The following is a 25313-nucleotide window of genomic DNA, read 5'->3' as shown; positions in this document are numbered from 1 at the left end:
CGTGCCTCCTACACGGATACCATGCGGATATTCCGGATACTTGTTTTTTTTTTTTTACGCTTTAAATAAGAATCGTTTATTCCGTGCCGTAAGATTGTTTCGTGACAAAAAACATTTTTGTTTGAGCTTTCCGGGCGACGACGTTGCGGTCTGAGAGTGAAAAAAAGAGAGAGAGAGGTGAAACAATAACAACAAAAACGAAACAAAACAGTGCAGCAGGTTCACAAAGCAAACAAGCCAAGCCAGGCGGATGGTGTGGGAGTCAAAGGGCTGTGCATCTTTTTGCTGGAATATCTCGATTCACCGCGAAATGGCGAGGGATCAGCGTGAGGCGGGCGAACCTTGCGGCTGGAATTAGCCTGCGAGCAAGTCGACTATAATGACTACAGAGGTGAGTTGACCCGGTTTCTCTCCCGTGTGGCTCAACGGGCAGTCCGAAAGCGCCAGGGGCACCCATAACATAAAACCGACAGATGTCAAACGGGACCACGTTAGGCTTCGTCTGGCCAGTTTCTGGTCGAAATAGAGAAATCACGAAAGCTTATAACGCCTATCCCACGAGTGGCCGAGCTAGCACGATGCAGGGATGGGCCACGCGAAGTGGTCGATGAACGCTGGGGCCGCCCGATCCCAGTTGTCCTAGTTTGCCCTCTGGAGCCCACCTCTGCTTTTGATGAACGGTGTAACCGGCGTTGCAACGTACCGAAGTTCTGACTTTTCAGGGATTTTTGTCTCTTGGATCGCAGCTACGCTCGGGTTTAGCGCTACGCGCACGTGAGCGATCTCGTCGCGAGATCTGAGGCAGCCGATGAAACAAACCATATACCATCGTGTCCGCAGTCGTGTCGCATAGTAACGTACAGCGTGCAGGCTGAATGAATTTCCTGCGGGACTTAATCATATCGCGGCGTTCCCAACGATCGAATACGGCCAGGAATTAGGTACATAATGCGAAGTTTTAACTTGGCTCTCTTTTGTGCGCTCGATTGCAGGATTTGGCAGGCAAACCGCACAAAGTGTGGAGCTGTGACAGACAAACCAGAAAGTGTGTCGTCGCATCGTCTCTGGATGAACTTCGAACAAAAGGTTAGTTTTCCAGGGTTTTCGATCACGTATAACCGCACTGATATTTCATATTGTGATTTGTGAAGCGAATATATCTCACCCGGTACAACATTCGAAACTAGTTTCACCTTCATCTTTTTGGCACTGCTGCTTCCCAAACATTTCAAATGAATGGAGAAATCTTGCAGTATTTTTGTAAATACCGTTCAGAAGAAAGCACGCGGCAAGTCGTTTTAGCATTTTTTGGATTGGTGGATGCTGCAAATTTGTATCACAAACGTGACAATTAACTTGAGAGGAAGGTTGCTTCCATTCTTAACAACACCCCCTGCCTGCGCCCCTACCTTTTCAGCCGTTTTTCATGATGAATAAAAGAAAGGGCCATGTACTGACACATTAAATATAGGGAAAAGGAACAAAGCTTAAATTTTTTTTAATATATTTTATCCACATTTGCCATTCGAAATCATTGTGTGAAAACTTTTGTGTCCATTTCTATCATTGTAGCCATATGACTGTCCTAAATTAATTCTAGCGAAGTAGAATAAATATAATCAGTAGAGGCTCACTTCTGCATTTAATGTTTGTCACCCACTTTCGAGTTATTGGCTTTAGTCCTAAACGAATCACTTCTGAATTGACTGTCGTGTATTTTTGGCCTTTGTCATAAAATCAGGCAAATACAGTTATTGTTGGTATTGAGTCAGGTCAGTTTTGGCATGCGCTTTCAAGAATGTTGTGTGGTTGGCATTTACTTTAATTTTTGTATCATTTGAAGAATAGTAATCGGCCACTGCTGCTTTTTGCTGACCACAAGCTGAAGCGATAACTTCACGTTCTTCTCTTTTCCCCTTTAATTTGGTGATTACATGTTGCCTTAATTCGTAAGATGCACAATAAAATGAAGTAATGGATATGCATTTGAGCCTTCAAGGTTTGTATTCGCTGCTGGGTAGTGTTTCGACATTGTTTGACTAGCACTGTATGTCAAATTGAGGTGATAGGCATGATTCACCAATCATGTTGAAAAACTGGATTCTTTGGAAACATTTCAGAATTTGGGAAGAGCAGTTAATTTAAAGACAGAAATCAGCACAGTACATCACTGATACTTATTTGATGAGGAAGGGAGGCTTCCTCCCAGAGCCATCATTTCAACTGCTGGACTTCTGTCATAGGGCCTATTGGGGCTTTGCCCAATAGCTATTAAAGTGTTACATGAATTCGACCTTTCGGAAGCCGCACAGAAACGTCATTTGGCATACCTCCATAACATTGTGTTTTGCATAAATTTAGAATCTGTATTCACATACTTTACACCGTTTAAAAAAAAAAAACATTTCGATTATTCTAGTAGGCATGACAGCATGATGTAAATTGGTATAGTATTTGTGCCCTAGTAATTGACTTTTCATGCATACAGTATGAAACTTTTTTTTTTGGAAGCAGAAATACATTTTAGAAGCTTTTGGAAAATTCCAATTGCTAGGAACACTTCATAAGCAGGAATAAACATAAATGCACAAAAGGCTACAAAAAATACCAACACTCAAAATTGTTGGCTGCTCACACATGTTTGCTTGAATACATGTGTGAAATTTTTGTTAATGTAAAAGGTCAGGTTCTTCACACCCCATCACAAACATTCCACGACCTTCCTTGACTTTTCAACTAATTTGCTATCGCGAACGAATGAAACGCGAATGGTGGAGCACGCAGCTGTGGAACCTGCTGTGCCATCTAACTGCACTCGCAGTAAACGGCTGCAGTTAAGTTGTAGGGTTCCAGGTTTCGTATCCTGCTCACATCTTGACTATCACTCACCAAATCAGAATTTTGGTATCATGCTGGTCGAGCGCTGCAAGTTTCTGCTTTCCTGCAATGCTTGTCAGCAGTTGGATGCGCTGTATTGCGTGAGGGGCAGAAAATATATATGCTGTATCTGATTCAGTGATAGCACAAGATGATACAATAGTGACGTCCGAGAAGGATATGGTAGCCACTTGCCTGAACACTGCAAAAAGTCTGTATGTGGTCCTATGTTTCCCAGCATGATTTTTTTAAGCAAAAAAAAATGCTATGACAGAATGTGAAGTAGTTTAAGCATATTACATAAAAAAAGCAGGGGGTGAGTGCCTCAGCTGTCTGTCATTTGGCACTGCATAACAAATAGTTATTTCTTACAAGGTGTCCATAGACACTTGAATTGATCGAATGTAGGCATGGGAATTGATTCAATCGTGGAATCCTTTAGATGAATATGTGTGGCTGATGTGCAGTTTGTATAAGATAGTCAGTCAATTAAAATAAATGCTGTACTCTGTTTCAGTCGTTCTATCCAGCAGAGCCAAGGCTACACTACCTGTGAACGCAGATTCTTGCGCAGCAAGATGTAGTGCCACAGATTCAAACCCGTTGGACGACTAAATGGTCTTGACAAGTGGTCTCGTTGGCAGGCGTTTACTCGAAAGCTTCTCTGCAGGCCATAGGGTCGTTTATTGCACCATTTTGCCTCATTCTTAAAAAAATATATATTTATTGAGTCTTTATGATACGGAAAAAAGATTTCTCCACTTGTTAGAATGAAAACGCACAGAGACTGAAAAAATTAATGTGATGCTGCCATACAACAGACATTATTTTCATCTAAAGGGACACTAAAGGCAAATACTAAGTCGACGTGGACTGTTTAAATAACACTCCATAAACCTCGCAACTCTTGTTTCGTACCAAGAAAATATTTAGTTTATGAGAAAATTGCATCTGAAGGGTCGGAGTACTTTTTTCGAAATTCATTTCTCCCGCCATCCAACCGGGAGAGTGGTGTCGTTGCATATGCCATCACCACCCTTTGCTGCAGTTGGTGTGTAAAACAGCGCCCGACAGATGGCGGTACCGAGCCAAGACAGAGCGGTGGATTCGCCGCTGCAGTTGCTTCTTGGTTAAGTGGCGTAGACTGTTCGGGCATCCTGCGACGTCACATGGAAGTTGAATTCTCTGCTACTTGTAGTTTGTGCGAGTTTCGGAAGCTGGAAAAACCACCGCAGCGCTATGTGGTAACAAAAGTACTGAAATGCGAAGGCAGGGGCGGTGTGGAGTTGAGCGAAAACGAAACCTTTTGACCACCCGCGTCGTTGTCAAGGGTAATTTCAATGAATTATTTTTTCTAAGAATGAAGTAGAACTGGACAAGTAGCTTTTTATTTCATCTTATAATACTATACAAGGATGTTCTTTTCAATGAGTGGTTCAGCACTAGTGACAGATTTAACTGAGGAGTGCTTTCGTCATCGGGCAAGTACTTGAATGTCCCGGGGGAGTCTCTAATCATGTCCTGCATTTACCTCAATTTCTCGATTATTAAGGCTCTGCTCACAATAATATTCACGCCTTAGAGGTTCTGAAGCACTAATCTATCACTTTAGCTTGACTTAATATTTGCATTAAATATTTGACAGTGGCTAAATTTATATGTGTTGTCAGCACAGCCACAACACTGTGGAGGGCTCCCTACCGGGTAATGCTTCATCCTTCGCACAAATGACGCCCACAGACTTGCTTGTATGTATCGTTCCAAGCTACTCTTTTACGCAAGATGAATGAATGAGTTGGCGGTGAACGTGCTTGGAACAGTGCGGTAAACATGCATGAATCTGATGAAGAAAATGGCTGTACTTACGAATGTCAGTGAGCGCATCATGTACAAGTGGATGTTACACGAGCGATCAAGAGATGGCGCCACCATCCTGTGCAACACGCTGGCCGAGTGCTCCTTCTGAACCCTCCGTTTCCGCCACCTCACCAACCCTCCTTTTGCTCTGTGTCTCGGAAATTTTATGGTGTCAGAGCGAATATGTAACGAATTTTATACCGCTGCTATCAAAACAGCTGTTCTCGCTGCGCAGTTGCAGTCTTAGCAGATGCTGCTGCCTGCGCTGCAGTGCTCACCACTAGCGCACGACAAGGCGCAGAAGGGCACCTTTAAGATGGGTTTGGCCCTCTGATTGGTCGAAGAAGCCTGTAGCTTCCACAGTGCTGGGTGGTACTGAAACAGAGTATAGCTGAAAGTTTAACGCCCACCCTATCATAGTGTTCCTTTCCATCCTTGTCCTTTGCATTGTTACAATACTGTCAAAAAAGAACAAAAATTCAGCAAAGCCAATCTCACTATGACTGTAGACGGTAATGCGTTCAGTATTGAATCAGTATAGCTACAGAATGTATTGTCACCATTAAAAAGAGTTACGTGTGAGACGTGTACTGTAGTGGGACTCCTCTTTTGTGCTTCCCTAGAAACACTCGGCGCCATCTAGCACCACTGCTGCAAAGTCTACATGTGGTCTACATGACGTGCCAGTGTGTGCATACGCTTAGAAATGCATCATGCAGCAGCCGGGCTTTTCTGCCACACTTGTTTCTGGACACGCTGCACAATCTACTGCCGCTGCCGAGGAGTCAATGCGTGGCCTCTGAGATGAGAAGCATGGCACACTAGTGCTAGCGAACACTGAGGATTGTTTCCGCACTTGTCGCTCACCCAGTAACAAATATCCAGTGACCCAAGTTAGTGAGAGGTTCATTGAACAGCAGCACATACCCAATGCATCCATGGCGCAGCTCACTAAAGCATTGGTGTGAAAGGCATTCTTTGGCAAAAGGACACAGCACAAAAAAGACACACAGTGCTGACTTGCAACAGTTTATTCATGAAGCCCATGAATCGCCGACAAGCCCAAGCTTCCACGCTAATTCTTTGGGAAGCAGCACACGCCCGGTGCATTTTTGGCACCGCCTGCTAATGCGTCGTGTTGCTGTCCGTGAGGAACCCTTGTGACAAGGGTTCGCGTCCACTCAGCATGACAGAAATTTAAGGGATCTGTTTCATCATTGTAACGCGGCAAACCCAGTAGCACATACCTAGTTACCCAAGTTGGCGTCAAAGATGTTCATGGAAGAGTGGTGCATTCCTACTGGTGCATACCTAGGGACCCAAGTTGGCATCAGAGATGTTCGTTGAAGACCAGCACCAACCGAGTGGCACGTACCCAGTGCTCCAAGTTGGCGTCAAAGATGCTCTTCGAACAGCGGTTCCTACCCAGTCCCGCCTCTACCCTGACCCATGTTGGCGTGAAAGGAGTTCATTGAAGAGGGGCGCATACACATTGCCACGTACTAGGTGACCCAAGTTGTTCCAACTGTTGGTTTCGAACCCCATTTTCTTAGTACCGCAGCTCAGTGTGCTACCTATTCGATCACAGGCTGCCCAGTGACCCTGGTAGGCGGAAATGATTAAAGCCTCGTGAGCAGACTCATTGAGGTTCAGGGAAGAACCCTCGAGGAACCCTACATGAGTGGGAAACGAGTGAATCGAATGATGCATGAGAGCATACGGACTTGAGACGCTAAGAAGACAAGCAGCTTGCTCGTCAATGCAACACTTCTGAAAAGCCCTAACTGCCGTTTTTGAATCGCTATAGATCTCGGACCCACGTCCGTCTAGCAGGGCGGGGGCGATGGCAGTTTGTTCGACGACTTCGGGGTCTGAAGTGCGAATCAAGGTGCTATTGGAAATCTTGGCACTGGAGTCGACCACGACAATGGCAAAGGTCTTCCCATCACTGTACTCCATGGCGTCAACAAAGCTCGCTGTGATGTCTTGTTGCTTGATCTGTTTGAGGATCGCTGCTGCTCTGGCCTTGCGTCTGCCCTCATTGTGAACGGGATGGGCGTTTCGGAGCACGGGCCCTCTTCGAACTTGTCTTGAATGCACCTAAGGATCTGGGTACTGAACATTGGGAATCTCGCAGGGTAGCAACCTAGCTCTTCGAGGATGCGTTTACCTGCCGCTGTGGTAGTCAGGCGAGCGAGTTGCCCACATTCTTGGACGTCGGCAATCTCCTCGGTGGTGTCATGTACCTTTAGCTTGAGAAGACCCTCAGTATAGGTCTTGACAGATAGCCCTAGAGCCCTTTTGACTACTTTGCGGGTGAGAGCATTGAGCTTGTCTTGCTCTGCTCTGAGCCAGTTGTGCATATAAATTGTGTACGTGAAGTGGCATAGTACGAAGGCGTTGATTAGCCTGAGGAGGTTGTTTTGTTTCATGCCTCAGCGTTGGTTTGCGATTCTGCGAACGAGGCGGAAAGCATTGCCCGTCTTTGCGATGATCTTGCGGAGAGCCATTCCGTTCCTGCCGTCGTATTCGACAAACATGCCCAGGACCAAAATGACATCATACAGATGTTAAACAGTGGGGGGGAGATGACGGCGCCCCGAGGAGTGCCCCGTCTTCCAAGGGGCACATCTTCGGAGCAGAAGTCTCTGATGCAAAGCGTGGCCTTCCTGTCCATTAGAAAAGAGCTAACGTAGTTGTGGAATCGGGAACTAAGACCCATGTCCGAAATGGTATATCTTATTTTGTCATAGTGCAAGCTGAACAAGGACAACAGAAAGGCACATCTGACACACACAGCGCACGTTAGTGCTGTCTGTGTCAGAGGTGCCTTTCTGTTGTCCTTGCTCAGCTTGCGCTATGACAAAATAAGATATTACGTACAAACAGGCCCCTTTAGCTATACTCATCCGAAATGGTTTTGACGATGAAGGTGTGGAGCACGTTGTCGAAAGCCTTCTCGAGGTCCAGACCGAGCAGAGCCTTGATGTCTCTGGACTGGCCGTCCACAATCTGATGCTGGATTAGTTTCATGGCATTCTGCGTCAAGAGTCTCGCTTGGAAGCCGATCATGTTGTATGTGTAAACCTTGTTGTATTCGAGGTACCTGTTGAGCCTGTTTAGAACATGCCACTTCCTGCACATGAATTTTCATAAATGGAGTGCACACAAAGCCCACTTATATCCATTGTAATCACTGCGAAAAGTTTAGACAAGACAAGCTGGATGACACAGGCAACGCGATATTGAACTTGAACCAACCAGCCCATCTTCGTATAGTTGTGCTATTCATGATTTTTTAATGCTGGTCATGAGCCTTTTTCAAATCTGTTAAGTTGGCTTTTTTGTGTATGTGGGCACCCAACATAGGACAATGACGTTTGTCACTAAAATGTGTGGGGACATTCTACTCTCTCGTCCCATGACGATGTGAGTCTGGCATCTCCAGGTGTTCGGTTTCCCTGCACCACGTGTACATGCATTGTGCATAGCAAATCGCACAGGCAGCATGCAAATTTCACAGGTATATGATATGGTGACATCTTAGATGGCCACAAGGCATCACCGGCTTATGCTATGTTGCTACTTGTGGATAGGTTCCAGTATGCATCGGATAAGACTTTTACACGGTGCATTCTTTGTTCAGTCTGTGCTTCGTTCCACACATAGCAGGCAATACTACGAAGCTCTATGCCACTTCTCTCACTGCTCACACTTGAAACCAAAGAATAGTGAGTCGTATACTGGGAGCACAAAGATGCGCAAATTATATGTGATTTGATGTAACCTTATACTCACAAGTTGTAATTATTTGTAGAATAGTTACTCCAGAGAGAGCATTGCAGATCAAAAAGAACTTCACTGTGAAATGTGCAAAGTGACGCTTCTGCAACCACACTGTTTCTGCAGCATTACCTGCGAAGTATGAAATGTGGACCTGCTGAAAAGTGGCCTTCTATATAAGCCTTGGTTTGTTCACCTACGGTCGAGTCTTGGTAAAACCATCATGGATATAATGACTTATAGAATATAACAAAGTCATTCAAAAATGTTTCTCTCCATTATCGGCATGTGACAAATATATGCTTATAACGAATATTGGGTATAGCAAAGGTATTTTCATGTTGGACGTGACTTCGTTGTAACAAGGTTCAGCTTTTATGCTATTCCAGGCTTATAGTTAATGGGCCCAATCTTTCAAGTAGCTCGTATCATTATGCTAGAGGTTCCCACATTCCATACATCATGTTCTCTCCTCCAGGAGCTGCCAAGTTAGGATACAACAACCCATTCGACTTGAAGGTCGTGCTCGAAGCAGATGGCACCGAAGTGGAAGATGAGAACTATTTTCAGCGAACCGAAAGGGACACAATATTCCTAATGCTCCAGCCAAACGAAAAGTGGCTACCACCCGGAGTCGAGGCCCTCAGGGCAGGTAAGCATCTCGAGAGAGAGAAAACTTGGCCCACATTTGATGGGATTTGCAAATCCTTTCTTCGACTGCTTTCCCCTGCTCTCTCCCGATAAAGATATTGTGGAGCAAGTCGCATTTTCATCATGTGGATAAAGACTGGTGCTGTTGCACTAAATTTTTATACAGTAGCCTCATTTTCGACATCAATTTACTGCTGTGACATTCAAACAGACTTTTTTTTTTGCTGTCCATTTTATTTTCTATTATTCTTGCCTCATGTCATTGTCTTTGACATCCCTGCATTACTGTTATCTATTTATTTCTTTTTATTTCTTTAAAATACCCTCGCGGCCGTATGGCATTAAAGAGGGTATGGTTACAGAGTAGTAGTGTAAAGCAAACGAACTAGTGCAGTGAGTTCTCGTAACACAATGATTCTCCTGATCATACAATGTTAGCTAATGTTTTGCTGAAAAGTTTGTTATCGGTGATGGCTACAACACTTCAGGGAAGAGGGTTCCATTCCTGAGATGTACAGGGGATGAGAGACTGAAAGAAAGGCTACCTATGACGTGAATCAATTCTTACCTTACTGCGATGATCGATGCGGTTTGAAATGTACCGAGGCTGCAGGATGAAGTCGTAAAGTGTGGTGTGATTAAAAATTATAGCGAAAGTTGGGCGACCTTGCGGCGGTTAGCTAGTGGAATGAGTGTTAGGTTAGTTTTCATTAAGGTTATACTCGTGGAAAAGTTATAATTGAAAATAATGAAATAGGTAGAGTTATCTTGTACTAGTTCAAGTGAAGTAATGAGGTTAGCGTGAAATTGACTGCTCGATAAAATAAATAAGACTGAAAAAGGAAACCAATTGTATAAAGGGTGTTTCCAGGAAGACATTTCTAGGGCCTGAGGGGTAACTACTTCGTTTGAGCCATCTTTCATGGTTAAATGACAACTCCTTGTGTAGCCATCTGTATACGGTCGCATAATATAAAAATTCGTTTTTTCCAGGACTGTTTAAAACCGCAAAACTGATGGAAGCAATCAGTGAATATAGTAAAAAATTGAAAAGTGCGAAGTTTCCTGCATGATTTTTAAGACATTTCCTTATATCCTGGTTTTTAGTTCCGTGGTTGTTTCACCTTTCATTAGTAGTTGGTATTGTTTTCATCCCAGTAGTTTTCTTTCTTCCCTTTCTCATGTTTTAGTGCTTATCGTTGTTCCTCTCTCTCCCTGTTATCACACGTCATGTCACATACACAACATGATATGACATGACATGCCATATCGCATATCATGTCACCAGCTCAGAGCCGTTTATAGTTTGAGTGCGTGTGTTTGCCACGCTTTTCTTTCTTTTTTAATTTGTTTTTTATTTCTGTGATGCTAGTTGGCATCATTGAGGGATGTCAGTATCCCTGGTTATGTGCTTTAGCTTACGAGTGTCATTTTTCTCAATAGACCTCTCGCTCAAAAAAATTGTGGCGCTCGTTCTGTGCAAGGCTAGATAGCTAGTTATTGAAGGCAGAAAAAGCCTCGAGAGGTTGGTGGTGCGCGACTTTTGGTTAACTGCAAGAGAACATAGCATTTTGGTTTGCACATGTCATGCTGAGGGCACATGATCTGCCAAACAGGACACTATGCATTTGTTTTTGTTTATACACTACAGCATTGCGCGCGCATAGCATTAGTTTTGTTTTGCTACTGCACACACACTTGGTTAAGGACCACTCTCGTATATGGAATGGTCCTTCAACTTGACAGTAAAAAACAATATGGCAGAAAAAAAAAGGTCAGTGCAGAGAAGTTACGCGTGACATTACATTTCTATGTGGCTTTTTTTCTTTTTCCACAGATAGCAGGAAGCTCCCATATACTAGTATATGCACACACTGTTTACAGTGTGTGCAAGTTGTTTGCCAGCTTCAATGTCTTATCGCTGCTTTGAGTCTTATCACTACATCCATACAAGGCTGCATTGGACAATAATCATGAGAGAGAAAGTGTGGGCCTTGCATGAGTTCGTAACGGTATGGGGTTCAGATAAGTTCAGCGGGCATGTTTGGTGACCATCTGTAATTTCGAACAGAGAAGTCTGTTTTGCTGCCTGAGTGCCAAGGCAGAAGAAATCAATCTTAGTATTGTGAGAAGTAAATATCTCTTAATGGAAAAAATATACAGGCACCCGGTCAATCAGAAACATTTTCTGCTAATTTATCCAAATCCGCACTTTGGTTGGCTCTCAAACAAAAAGTGTTGTGGTTACGGCTCCTCTGAAATTCTTAGTGATAGAGTACGAGTCAGTAGCATTGATTGGAATGAAATATAACAGAGTATGACCGCTATGATGACTAGGAAAAAAAAATCTGTAAAACGGAGCATTGGCACGGTGCTGGTCGAAGTCTATACTTATTTTTTTTCTCCCTATCTGTAAGGAGCACGGTTTGAGAATTTTGTCAGCTGGTTGCCATGAAAGTCGTTGAAATTTGAGGTAAATCTCTTTGCCCTAGGCGGCTCCAATATTCACAGGTGCTCAAGTTTGGGCCCATCAATAAATTAGCGGTACTTTAAAAATCCTTTTAAGAAGAAGGAAATCCTCGATTTTCTTTAATGTTTTCTGAATTAAGCCTCTTAAGAATTTCCTGACTTGATCAAATGTAATCTGCAAAAACATGTTGTGCAATTTCTTTTGTTTTGGAAAAATGGTCACTGGACTTGCACAGCCGAACCTATGTGACGTACTCTATACTTGATTTTCGGATCTTTGTGCCACCGCTGCTCTTGGCTTAGCATTTGTACACCTCGCACCATGCAAGCCATTATGCCTAAACACACGCACATGTGGCATAGAAATATCAGAAAAAAATTGAAAGGGCTGAAACGTGTGAACTGTCATTCCTCGGATTTCGCTTTTGGGCTTTTCCGTCTTTTGCCATGTCATTTCTGGCTACACTGTGTTATTGGTTATCAGTTATTGGCCAACCTAGAAATGAATGAGCAGACATGTTTTCTCTGTTCAGCATTTGACTTATTTTTGCACCCACCTTACAAAATGTGGTCCGATTTCAACAAATGAATTACCTGTATACGGAATGCAATGTTTGCTGCATTCCACTACTTTGCCTAATTTTGATATTATATTTATGTTATAATTATTTGCCCATATTTTGTATATGCATTTTCTTTTTGAGTTTCCTCCATATGAATTTGTTTCATGCATTTATTTTCTTGTTAAATTTTTTGAGCTGATGCCAATAAAGTTCTGTTTACTTTCTCGCTTTTCATTTGTTCTTCTTTTTGAAACACATGCACTTGTGTAATAACCACTGTGAGAACATGACACCATGTCACTTTCCTTTTAAACATGGGGAAATTGTGGCAAGAAAGGCAGCTTATTGCACAGTTTTGAACACATTCTTGGAAATGGAACTGTTGAGTGCTTTGTTCATGTTTAGATCACAACTAGTTAGCTGATTTAATGCAGTTTCTTCAGACATACTGTTGCTCATTATGTCTGCATGACTCATATTGTAGTATCACAACATCATAGCTGCTCATCACGGAAACCTTGCATGTTTCAGTTTTGTATATGATACTGAGCACAGATATTAGGACCAACAAGATCCAAAAAGATGTGCAGGCATTAGGCTGTCTTGGATCAGTACACTAGCTGCATCTTGCATCACTGTAATCCGTGCACATGTGCAATCACGTTCCAATACCGAAATTCTCTTGGGTTGTTCTATCGACCCTCGTCCCTGCTTACCCCACTTCAGCCATCACAGCAATACCACGCATCGTGTGTGATGCCATTGCCAGCCTGGAACTCATGGACCTGCAGCCCTCGTGGAAGATCATGGACAACAAAGGGCGCGTCACAGTCGTACTCCACTGGGACCAGCACGAAAAGTGCCAAGGGCGCCGCGGACCCGGCTCCGAGCCTGGTGGGGTGCTCCGCGTAGAAGTCTCTTCGCAGGAAGCGCAAGCCGCCGGAGCCATGGACGGAGGCGCCATCGGCACTGTTCCGCGGACCCGGCTGACGCTAGAAGGCTTGGGACCCCGGCCCGAGTCGCGCACACTGCCTCCTCGGACGGGGTCACGCGACTCAACGACAGCTGCCGCCCCGTCCTCGAATGGCAACAACGGGACGGGAAGCCCCGACCACAACCACGCAGAGTGCGACTTCCACTGTGCTGCGCTGCACGGGTCACACCAGATACAGGTGAACAAGTCGGTGGCGACATCGCCCATTCAGGAGTTTCCTCCGCGTGGAGGCCCGTTTCCTGGCACCTCAGGCATGCAGAGGATGGCACCACCGCAGCAACCACAGCCGTCTACGTCGGGTAGCAAGGGGCAGCACGTTCGCTTTCTGGAGGTGACAGAAGAGGCACGAATCCCCGCCGTTGATGACTCGGAGTCGGACACAGAGAACACTGCTTGCGAGGAAGAGCAGCTGACGGAGCGCTACCTGCTCCTGGTAGACCAGCTCTCGCTAGAACAAGACCGGCACCTCACCATCCGGGACATTGGCGTCATCCTCGAGAGGCTTGGGTCGCGCATCGTCGACGTGGACCGGCTAGAGCGTGAGCGGGAGAGTGCTGACGTTCACAATTGGACTATCAAGGCAACGCTGCGCGGCGAGGTGCTCAGGGAAATCGGAGTCATCTACAACGGACAGTATTATGGCATTATGGAACACCCCGGGTACTTTTGATAAGAGGTGTCAGTGCTTTTTGGTGTTTCCGTTCCGTTTTCTTTTTCGACTCATGTAGAGGCCATATGCCAAAGAATTGCCACTGCCACTTTTTTGGGGCACGGGAGAAGCCTTGCTTGCCCGGTTAAATGGCGGTGCTAAAAATCACTGCTCCTTTCGAGATGCCAGCCAACACCATGGCATTGTATCGGGATGCAGCAATGCGCCACTGGCTCCTTTGATGGGTCACGCAAGCACAACTAGGTCAACATATGTAGTAGCAAGTGCCACCAGTGTTTAACATCCCCCCATACTTTTTCCTACTCTGGATTGAAGTGTCAGCTCACATTCGAGTGATGTTATTCCTTCTCACTGCACTGTATCTTCTGTGTTTTTTTGCTTGGTACCTAAAAGCTTTGTAGAGGCTGCGAAAACGGGGTAGTATGCCTTTTCTCATTCAAGAGGGAACCCTTTGTCTTGTTCAGTGCAATTTTTCTATGCTCATTTCCATTGCCCGCTCCGTAAACCTGACACGTCCTCACGGGCCCCTTGTTTCCTTTTGCTTGGTGCTAACATCAGCCCTCCTTGCAGCTTTTTTTCAAAGGCTGTTTCACTTCATCTCATCAGTGGCGGCAGGCCGCCTCTTTTCCCGACCCGTGGACTGCATGAACTGACCCTCTCACTACACCCGGCCCTCCGAGGGCTTTTAAGTGGTTTAGGATCCAGGCCTTGCACTTTCCCTGCTCAAGACACTTTTTCTGCAGTCTCCTGTTGCCAAGTAACTTTTTTGGGCGACCCCCGTTCTCCAAGCATGGCACTGCACTGGCCCCTCCCCTATTCCCTCCTCCCGACTGGTGTGCTGTGTTTGTGGCCCAACGGCTTTGTTCGTCACGTTCGGTGTCCGCCTGTGGTGGGCGGCTCTCTTTTTCTGTTTACCTTCTCTTTGAGTGCTCTGGACTTTGTGCCGACTCACTGCCACTGCCTCGCGGCATATTGATGGGAGGCGTTGCTCCTATTTTGTCGGCTCGTTCCTCCGAACGCGTCGGCAAAGTCCGTGCTGGCTTTGCTCGACTGGTGCGGCATGCCGGACTGTTCTTTGTGTTTGCCAGGCATGGCCACCTGTCGTTTCCTTGCGTAACATTCCTTCTCAATTCCTTTTGTACTGTGCCCATTGTGGCCAAGCTGACGTCTTGACAAAGGCTAGCACTTTCAATGCATGAATTAATTGTATATATGTGTGTGTGTGTGCGTGTTTGTATATATGTGTGTGTATATGAGGAAAAAAAGAAGAGAAGACAAATGATGAACATCACCTTTTGGACAGTACAACATTTTCACTGTTAACAACAAACATTTTACAATTCTTGGAGGTTTATCGCAAAAGCCTTCAAGTCGATGTTTGCCTGTAAATTCTTGGATGTTGCTGTTTGATGGAACTTGGTTGGATGCAGGCATCATGTTGTAAACTTACTTTCTTCTTTTTTGCAAGCATGCCACTCATGGGAGGTCAATCTTAGTTGAGAATTACTTTTAAGTCTTCGCGTTGCGCATTACTCATTGTCTAGCTATTTGTCAACTAATTTTACACAGTAGAACACTCTACATTTGTCCCAGCTTGGCATGCTCTTGTGATACATTTGTTTGCTAATTTCAGTCATTCCCGTTCTTGGCTTTAAATTTTTTTCCAGCCTGTTGTTGCATGCGTGTCGACCAAGGTGTCAGTGCTCAAACCGGTGGTGTGAGGAGAGTGCGCCAGCGCACATGGACACACACACACACAGACGTTACACACTTTGCTGGCTCTTCACAGTTTTTGCGAGAATCTAATCATCGAGCAGACATTTCTTTCTTTAGCACTGTCATCTTGCACGTCAGTTGTTTCCCGGCCTTCTCTGTCCGAGATCCGTGGCGTTGTTGAACGAAAGTTACATTGATTGTTGCAGAGTTGTCAAATAAGCGAAGTGGAAGATGCATGCAAAAGTTTCCTAAAAATTGGAAGACAAGGGACTCTCATTTATTCTTTTATTTTATTTTTTTATTTCTTCTTATCACGCGTGTTAGTAGACATTGTTGACGTGCTGGCTGCAAAGACGTTTTCAAAGTGGGAGCACACTCGGTCGTCCCCCGCTGACGAGATTGCGAGCTTTTTGGGTGAGCTCATAGATGGCACTCTAGGCCTCATCCCCTCCCCAACCAACCTCTTTTCCAAAAGCCTTGCATCTCTCTACGTGGAGAGCAGAAATGTGAGAGTCGTACATAGTGTGTAGGTGTGTCTAGGAACTGCTGCCCCCCATTTATTCTTGACCTCTCTTCACCTTCCCACTTAGCTGCCAAAATGGAAGTATAAGCCCGTTCCCTTTATAAGCTACTTTCAACACCCTCATTGTTGGAACTGCCATTAAGAGTAAGAAAAAAAAATGCTAAGTAATTATTGCCATAGTTTTGTAATGTACATAGGAGACAAATAAAAAACTATATATATATATATATATAACTGATATCTAACAAATCTACAAGTTATACATGTACATATACTATACATGCACTGTGGGAAGTAACCTATTTCCTTCTGCTACAAGCCTCTATGTACCCCAGAGCCACCCTGTTCTCCACTCCTTCGCCACCACTTATGCAGACACAATGATGAGGGAGGCAGAAAATCTTGGCATTTTCAAGTATTCTTTAGGTCTTCCGCCGGGGGCAGTCTTCTTCTATCTGCCGTTGTGTTGTTCGTCGTTGGGGTACAACGGAGCTAAGTTTGATAGGTCGGTAACCGACCTGTGGGCGTTATAGCAGCTGGGGAGGGCTACTGGCTCTAAACCCTGACACCTTTCGTACGCGTGAGCCAGCGAACCAGCGCTGCATTTCCCGTTCCCCCCATTTTGCTCCTCCTCACCTCTTCCACAGTTTAAACTCGTTGCCCGTTGGTTTGTTCACATTGGAGACTTTGGTCAAATGGAAGTTATTGAGTATGACTGGACTGCTTTGGGACTTACCACGAAAAGAAAAAAAGAAATGTTTGGGCCAAGAGAGAGCACACATCCTGCAGGGGGTTTCATAAAAGGCATGATTTTGAAGGGACATATATTGACTTTTATTATCCATTTTTTACTTTGATTTGTTTGTTTCTTTTTGTGTGTGTGTGTGTGTGTGTTGACCACATGTGTTGGCACAATTTCTCGTGCCAACACATGTGGTCCTGACGTCTGCGAGCCCATTCTTGCGAGTGATAGGCAAGGAAATATGTCACTTCATTTGGAACTTAAGTTATTTCACTGAGCTCTACTGTTGGGGGATCAAAATAAAGCAACAGGTTTAACAATATGTTGTTTAACTGAAAATAGCATTATGTAATGTGCACTTTATTACACCGTTGTGTTCTCTGAGGCAAGTGATCATTTCAATTCATGATCTGAGAAATGGGAGATCAAGCTTAGCTTCAGAATCAGTGGCAATTGTCTTCTTCCTCGTATTCCTGACTGAAACATTGTTGCAAGCACTATTGTGGTATTCTGTGTATATTAACTTGCAGATCCAGTCACAATGAGACTCTCTAAAACTGAGCAGCTTGTTTTGTCTTGCTGCAAGGTCTAGGTGTTATCTTATCAAGGTGCAGTAGACCACTGTTGATGCATATTTTTCAGGACAATAGAAGAAAATATACAGTTGAACTTCGATACAATGAATTATTGGATGTAACGAAGTAAACATATGACGTGCCTCGCCAATATAAACGTGTAAGGAATATATGCGTATAAAGAATATCAGATGTTATGAAGGCATTTTCATGTCGGATGTAACTTTGTTTTAATGAGGTTCAACTATAAAAACAATGGTTGCACGAACATGGGAGTCTTTGGGCATTTTACAAGCACTGAGTTACTACAATGTAGCAACCAGGAAATCATTATTATAGCTGAGGATGCATCAAAGGAATTTCGCTTTACAGTGCCAAAGGTGAACCAACAGCTTCATAGCCCTTACGTTAAAATTTTTGGACTAGTCGCATTCTAGCTCTATAGCTACTACAACATATTGTTAACCTCAAAGGAGGCCTGGTCACATCTATGTGTCAAGCCTAGTCTGTCTGTCAACATTACATTCGCAGGTCAGCTAAGTCTTGTCATTCTTTTCAAAGGTTGTTTGGGTGAATGCACATTTGCACTTAAGTACTCTGTTACTGCTGAACTGTTTTGTTAAGACTGGTCAAATCTTGCGCTAATTACCTGCATTGCTCGTGGTTTGGTCGTAATGCAGTATGCTCATTTGCCCACTTTGTTAATGTTTGTATTAGTGGAAATAGGTATCACAAGGATGCGAGCAGTCTCCAAAAGTTGTTGCTGTACCATTAGCCAGTGTATTGCGCAGTCTCAAGAGGGTGGGGCTTATGACGTTTGTCTAAAGAAACGAATTCACTAGGAGCACAACTGTTGCTACATCCTGGCTGTTTCGTGTGACTCTTCGTCTTCCTCTTCAGAACTTTTGAGCTGTCTTAATACAACTGCAGGCCTATCAAAAGTCATGGCTGGTCATGTGACTAGTAGTGGCATTGTTTATTTTGGTGAAGACTGTATGTGTACTTGCAGGCATACGTGTTCTCCCATCCTTCAAAAATGTCATAACTGCCTCAAAATATGATGCGGTGTGCTCTTAGATAGTCACTGTAGTGACTTTTATGGGAACATCGCACAGTTATCTTAGGCGTCACCTGCCTACTAGAGCATGCCATCTACTAGAGCAGCGTAATAGTTCTGCGGAAACCTGCATGGTGGAGGGAAGTGATTAATAAAGGGAAAATCAGACATCCACCCGTTCGTAGCAACTGCTACAAAGAAAACCCATACGGGTTCCTCGAAAGAAAAGCCTCGCAGTTGAAGAAAAATTCGTCCTGGTCTGGGACTCGAACCCGCGACCACCGCCTTTCCGGGGCAGCCGCTCTACCATCTGAGCCAACCAGGCGGCTAGCAGACGGCAGGGCGAAGTCGAATTTGTCAACAACTCGAGGCAAAGGCAAGAGTTTGATGTAATAGTTCTGCGGAGACTTGCAAGGTGGAGAGAAGTGATTAATAAAGGGAAAATAAAGGGTTTCCTTTGTACCAATTGCTACGAGCAGGTGGATGTCTGATTTTCCCTTTATTACTGGAGCGACAGATAAAGCCGGATTCCAAGGCCAGCATTGAGCTTCAAAAGGCAGGAGAATGCACCTGCCTGCAAGCATGTTAGGAGATATGCACCCCTTTGGTTGTTTAGAAAGCAGGCAGGTCTACATCAGGCGGATGGAACGGCTTTAGCAATGGCATACTGCTGCTTGCGCACTCCGAAAATTGTATTCGCAGCTGTTCTACTCTGATAACATGTTTTTGTTTTTAGCCAGGCCTAAACGTTTTCAGCTACGACATTAATTAACATAGAAACTTTCTTGTGGTATTGGGCCTTTGTATTAGAGGAATGAATTTTTTTTCTCTGCCTTGTAGCTCTCATTTTGCTGCAACAGCTGTCATATGCTGTAACATAGAAGGTTGAAGGTATGTTTGTTAAATCTAACTGCTGGAGTAAAATTAGCTGCTTCTCTCTAGTTCACATGCTTGCACAGCAGACAGCCACTATTTATTACTTAAGATTGTTATACTTAATTTCATTATTAACAGCATTTTATTCCAGTTAACAAATATGCTGCCAAGTGCCACATCATAACTTTGGAAAGTTCTTAGTATACTAGGGTCTCACTGAAAGTAATGAAACAAACCAAAAGTGGGCGTAACTTTTTTTTCTTTTTCTTACTGATGTAGAGATTCCAAACTGGGCACATACGTATAGTAACTCTTACTTTAATGCAAAAATGCTGCGTGATGTAGCACCCCGACATGTGGCATTAGTTCGAGCTGTTCAGACTGTCAAATTGGCCTTAAAAATACTGTTTTCTGTAGTCACTGTTGCACCTACCTCTTGACGGCCATTTTCACGCTTTTTTTAGTCTCCATCCATTTTTCCAATGTTGAAGGCCAACCAACCTGGTCTGTGAAGTTAAAAGTTGACAATTGTGGAAGCGAAGAGAAGATCAGATAGTTGCAGCTCATTGGTAGAGACTTACAGTGTCGTTTCCTTGAAATCTGAAGTCATGTTCAGGAATATCCTTTTTTGCATTCACTTGTCTATAGCTCGCCTCTTTAACCAGCTTCTGCATAGCGTTGCCACTGCAGTCAAGTGGTGCAGAAAGCTTGCATGGGGCAAATAACGTTACCTCACTACTGCTGACTCATGTCCATGCAGAAGTTATTGCAGTCAATCTGCACTTACTGTGCTGTTTCTCCAAAATACAACCTTCAGAATTATTTTGAACTTCTTCCTCAGCAGTTAGATGTTGCTTACATTTGGAGAGTGTGGCTGCCGTAATGATTCTGTTGTTTACTACAGCTGTTGGACAAACTACGCCCTTCGTTGTTGAAAATGCAGTTACTGTACTTTTTCGGGGTTGTGGCAAGGCTGAGCTAAAGAATTCTTAGCCTGGAGCTAACGTTTCGATCAGAGTCTTTGTCAAGATTGTCAGAATGTTAGCTCTAGGCTGTGGCTTTTCTTCTTTGGCCATTGTTGACCACTTAACCTGCTCTCCGTCTTTGTGTTAAACCTTTGTTTATTTTGGTGGCAAACAAGAAAGTTTGGTTCTAGCCTATATCACATCACTTTATTTTCCTTAAAGACCCCTTTTGGGTTGTTACATAAGGGTGCAACTTCATCACATCACAAACAGTGCACAGATTTTTGAAAAAAAAAAGATACACCCACTGTTGCATTACTTTTGTTATGGCCCTCACATTTCAACTGTGTACATTTGAACCCTTGTTTCACAGAAAACCACAACATGTTCCAGGCTCGCAGTTAAACTTACAAGACTGCTTATGATATGCAAAGCTTATGCTTCCCGTGTGACAGAGGTGGTTGAGAAATTTTTCACTAGCAAGAAAGTTGTTTCCTGCAGCAGCAAGTGGTGTGAGATATTTCACTCTAGTCGCTCATCTGTGTTTTGACGATGACAAGCATCGTCTTATTCTGCGAAGCCGGTTATATGCCAGCATTGTTGCATTTGACACCTGTTGTTGATGTTAGCACTCATTTAATAAATTTCTCAATGTCTCGCATGGCAGGGGGCATGCCTGCTGTGTGAATTGTTAACATTGTCCCAGGGTGTTTCTTCTTTTCATTTACCGTATATGTATCTCACCAGTTATACAATGCCAGTATTTATGTAGTTTTCTTTCTTTCTTGCACATCATGTGCCAAAAATGACATTGTTCAGCACAAAAATGCATTATCCAGCACGTAAATGTCTCGCTTGCTCTCATTTGTGAAAGCAAGTTTGGCGCAAGTTGCCGGACGTTTCACTTTGTGTTCTGGTTGCAGGGTGACCAGTTCTGCTAATTATGAGCACACTTGTTCTTGTCACTCTTGTGGAGGCAAGTGTAAAATTCTCCACTCACTTGTTATGTGGCTTTTCCTGTTGTGTTGACATTCCAGCTTTACGAACATTTTTTAAATGGCCATTTATTGTATTTTCTACCGTTTACACACCATTTCTGGCCATAATATTTTCATACAGCCCAAACTGGAGCATTTGTAGGGATCCATATTTTGCAAATGAATGTAAGAGCAACTAAATCGACACAAGCTGCTTTCTTTTTTCTTCTTTTCTTTCTTTGCAGGACATTGTTCAAGTGCTTTTTTTTCTCTTTTCCCTGAATGTTTTTGGCAGTTTCGATCATCACTTGAAACTCGCTAAAGAAGTATCGCGTAACACACTTTAATCCTTGTTATGACGCAACATTCTTTAGATGACATTGTCTGCTCATTTTGTACTTTTATCAGCCACAGCACTAAGTTTAGCTTGTTTTGAGAGGGCTGTCTGCTCATTTACATAAGTTCCTCTGGTCACCCTTACTGAGTTCTTTGACGCATACGTGTGTGGAACCTGTGTGAAAAAAAGGGGGGATTTCTGTTGGGAAAATTAGTTTTGTTGCTTCTCAAGTTCGTGAAATATATTTATGTGTGCTTTATACACTGTTCATTTGGATGTTGTGCAAATGTTCTGTCATTACTCAACGGCAAGGATTTTTCTCGTTCATTGCTTGTCATGTGAGCTCTGGGGAAAGATCTAATCCACAGAGAGTACCTGAATAATGCTTCTACCTGAATGTGGCAAAATTTTGTGTTCATTGTGCAGAAGTCAGTCTCATTTGAGTCTGAACATGCACTATGTTGAAGTTTGTAAAGTTGCTGCTATTTGCATGATTTCTTGCCCATTTGTTGTTGATGTTCATTGCACAGGACTGTTTGTTGAATATGCTGTTGTGTTTGGCACTCATCTCCGGCACCTGTTCTTTGAGCTTCTCATCAAGAGACCAGTGATCATGGCCCTGTTTATGCTTTGACAGGCTAAGCAGCAGCGCAGATAGTTTTGTATCATTTTGAAATGTTCTTTCAGTGGTCTTTGCTTGGTTCAGCAGCAAAGGCTAAGCTTTAATGTACATGTAAGGAGATCAAGTTTTTCTTTAGGAAGGCTTTGCCTGAATTTTCGTACATCTTTCCATCATCTGTTTGCCAAGGGATGCATATTGTGTTAGCAAAATTTATTTGCAGTGCATCAAGCGTCGTGAAAACATCCGCAACATTTCTCTGCATTGTTCAGGTACCATTCCCACATACAGACTCAGTAATTTACCCTCGATAGCAATGGTACATGGGACGCCTGAATATGCATTCATGAGGCCATAGCGACTCGGCGTCTGCGTCAATATTCGGTAGGAAAATATTGAGCAGGAAAGCAGGTTGGTACCTAATAAGTATGTCATTCTTGAATTCACACATCGCAATTACAATGACTGCTTCAAGGCAAATTTAATCTTCCATGTCACGTTTGTCACAAGTGTACTACACCTTGTTCATATCACCAGGCCTACAAATGGTCAGTTTGTGCGTACTATTAGATATGCATTTAAGAGGGGAAGATTTTCTTCTTTAAATCTCAATTGAACCTCGGCGATAATGCCTATGTGGCGGTTCTTCTAGAAAACGGTAAATTAAATGTGCGCTGCTTCCACACAATTTAATTGCTGGACCTAATTCAAAGGTTAAGCTAGTCATTAAGGCACTGTTGGGGATTGGTCACTGCTTGCCTCGTTCAAATGGTCACTGCTCACCAATGTTCATCACAATGTCATCCAAGTTCTCTCAGTGTATGTGCTGTTGCAGTATCCAAATATTTCATGCTGTCATTGTTTTATTATGTGTTAGTCATTTTACTTGGGCATTGCATGGTATGATGAATGGGTTACATAAGCACTAAAACAGTGTAAATTTAAGGCACTTCAGAGAACTTGACAATATCCTTTATTTTTCTCACCTAAGTTGTGCTTTGTGAAGACGTTATTTTAAACATCTTTGATTTAGCTTATGTACATTTGTATTCTATAGTTGCCTCTTGGTGAGAAACTTTCTTACACCTTTTCATTAATCTTAATTTAACACCATTTCTTTAATCCTAATGGAACCACGTGGCTGTCACTTGTTGCGGAGTCTTTGACCATTCAAAATAGCTCAGCATAAAATACCATTCACTTTATAGCAATACAATAATTGGTGCATGTTTCTTAGTTTTTTTGAACAAATATGCATTGTAATAAATGAAGCAAGCATTGTAAATCATTATTAGCACTCACAAACAACGCTATCATCCATTGACTCATCTATGTACATTTGCTGCGTAAGGATCTTTTCAGCTGTAATAACTTAACTGAATAGAAAAAAATGGCACAGTTTGGCTCAAGGGCCTTGCAGAGAAGTCGAAAAGTGTTTGCCAAAGCAAGCAGCTTGCTTGAAGAATGCTCTTGAGGTAGCAGTAGTCCCAGTTTTTGCGAAGTCATTTTGAGGATCTCGCACTTATATGCGAAATCAGTTCTAGTCACCGATGATAGAGTACAGGGCAAAGTTGCAAGTGGGAAGCACGACAGTCGTTGGCAAAGACAGGTTTGATGCCATCGCACTAATTGTTGTCTCGTTGTTGGAAGACACCTCCTTTTTTGCAAGCAGTGCAACGCAGTTTACAAGCTATACACGCTGCCAAATACAAGATATGCACAGGAAACCATGCACTTTATTTCTTTGTTGCCAGACTTCCTTTCTGCGTGCTGCCGCTGCCGATACTATGCTGTTCTCGGGCTTCATGCAGCGCAGGCTTGGCGCGCACATTCATTCCTTTTGGAAAAGTGTCTGGCAAACATGTTTTGAGGAAGAGGAGGAAGCCATTGTAAAAGCAAGCTCTCTCTCTGTCCGTCGTGGCACAATTAACACAGTCGTGACAGTCCCATCCTCTCTCAGTGATGCTATTCGTTTTTATACTCCGCCCCGGAGCGGTCCTGTGTGGTGCACGGGGCCCGCCGGGCAGCACTCAATAGTTGCTCATTTCCGAAGACTGTGTCTTCGGTGTCGTGTGCCAAATTGATCGCCGGGTTCTTGCGTTCTGTGCCACTTTTTGGGGAGGTGCGGGGCAGGACGAGGGAGGCAGTTCGTGACGGCCATTTTATCGGCGTCTTTAGACTTCTAAGGATGTCGTTCCGCATCCCATAGCGAGTGTCTCAACCTCGTCCCGCCCTCCTCCTCCAACGGCATCGTTTCTCAGTGGCGCTTTCTGTTTCTCAGTCGTGGCGTGTCAGTGTCATCTTGAAGCCAACTATTACCGCAAAGTGTGTGTTTCATGATGTCTGTTCTAAGTTCTTTTCCATGAGCAGTTTTTGGGTGTTGCCTTTGTTTCTATGACATTGTGTGTGTCCCTTTCTTGAGAAGGGAATCACTGCCAATTGTTAATGGGACCGTTGCCATTGCGCCGGCTCCCCTCTGTGCCAACTCTCACAGGGGCATTGGTCGAAGTGAAACCGTGGTCAGGGAGCAGCAAAGTTCTTTTTTTTCTTTTCTCTGCGCGAAAGTGATCTCTCTTCCTCTCTGGGACAAACACCAGTGAGAAGAGGGTTCTGTCTGAAGCGGCGAGCGAGTGTTACCGCGTGGTCTTTTTGACTGTGGACGCAAGTCTCCGTGTGCATGCAGTGTGTCAAAGCCCGTTTGGGCGGCCCCCCACTGTTTGGGTGTGTTTTGTTGCAGCTGGTTGGCGCATTCTTCCGGGAGGAATGCAGGGTTGAGGTTATATATGAGATAATCTAATAAAAGTAAATAGAGTTGTGTTACTAAAAAAAACCACCAGTCTGCTGTGATGCTTTTTGCTCCGGTACACTCACATCACACACGAGTTTGACACATTTGTTGATGGGAATTCCAAATGTGGAAGGATTGCGTTCACCAGTGCATACAAAGCTACATGTTTTGCAAATAATGTTACACAGCCACGTGTGGGGTCTTATTTTTTCAATTATCGTTTCGGGTGATGCAGTCACTGTATCACGAAAGCCCTCTCTGACATTGAATTCAT

At 43.8% G+C, this 25313-nt stretch overlaps 1 protein-coding gene across 1 annotated transcript; it reads left to right on the top strand.

Annotated features, from left to right (window-relative positions):
* The first annotated feature begins 97 nt into the window (after window positions 1-97).
* Window positions 98-25081, top strand: Drep2 (DNA fragmentation factor-related protein 2). Its single transcript, XM_050195783.2, has 4 exons — window positions 98-391; window positions 993-1086; window positions 8996-9169; window positions 12927-25081. The coding sequence occupies exons 1-4, from the start codon at window positions 380-382 to the stop codon at window positions 13862-13864; spliced, it is 1218 nt and encodes a 405-aa protein (XP_050051740.1). The 5' UTR covers window positions 98-379; the 3' UTR covers window positions 13865-25081.
* The last annotated feature ends 232 nt before the right edge of the window (window positions 25082-25313 follow it).

Source organism: Dermacentor andersoni, chromosome 3 (genome assembly GCF_023375885.2).
Source record: "Dermacentor andersoni chromosome 3, qqDerAnde1_hic_scaffold, whole genome shotgun sequence".
NCBI lineage: Eukaryota > Metazoa > Arthropoda > Arachnida > Ixodida > Ixodidae > Dermacentor > Dermacentor andersoni.
Note: the sequence above shows the minus strand (reverse complement) of the source record. Positions and strands in the feature narration are given on the sequence as shown.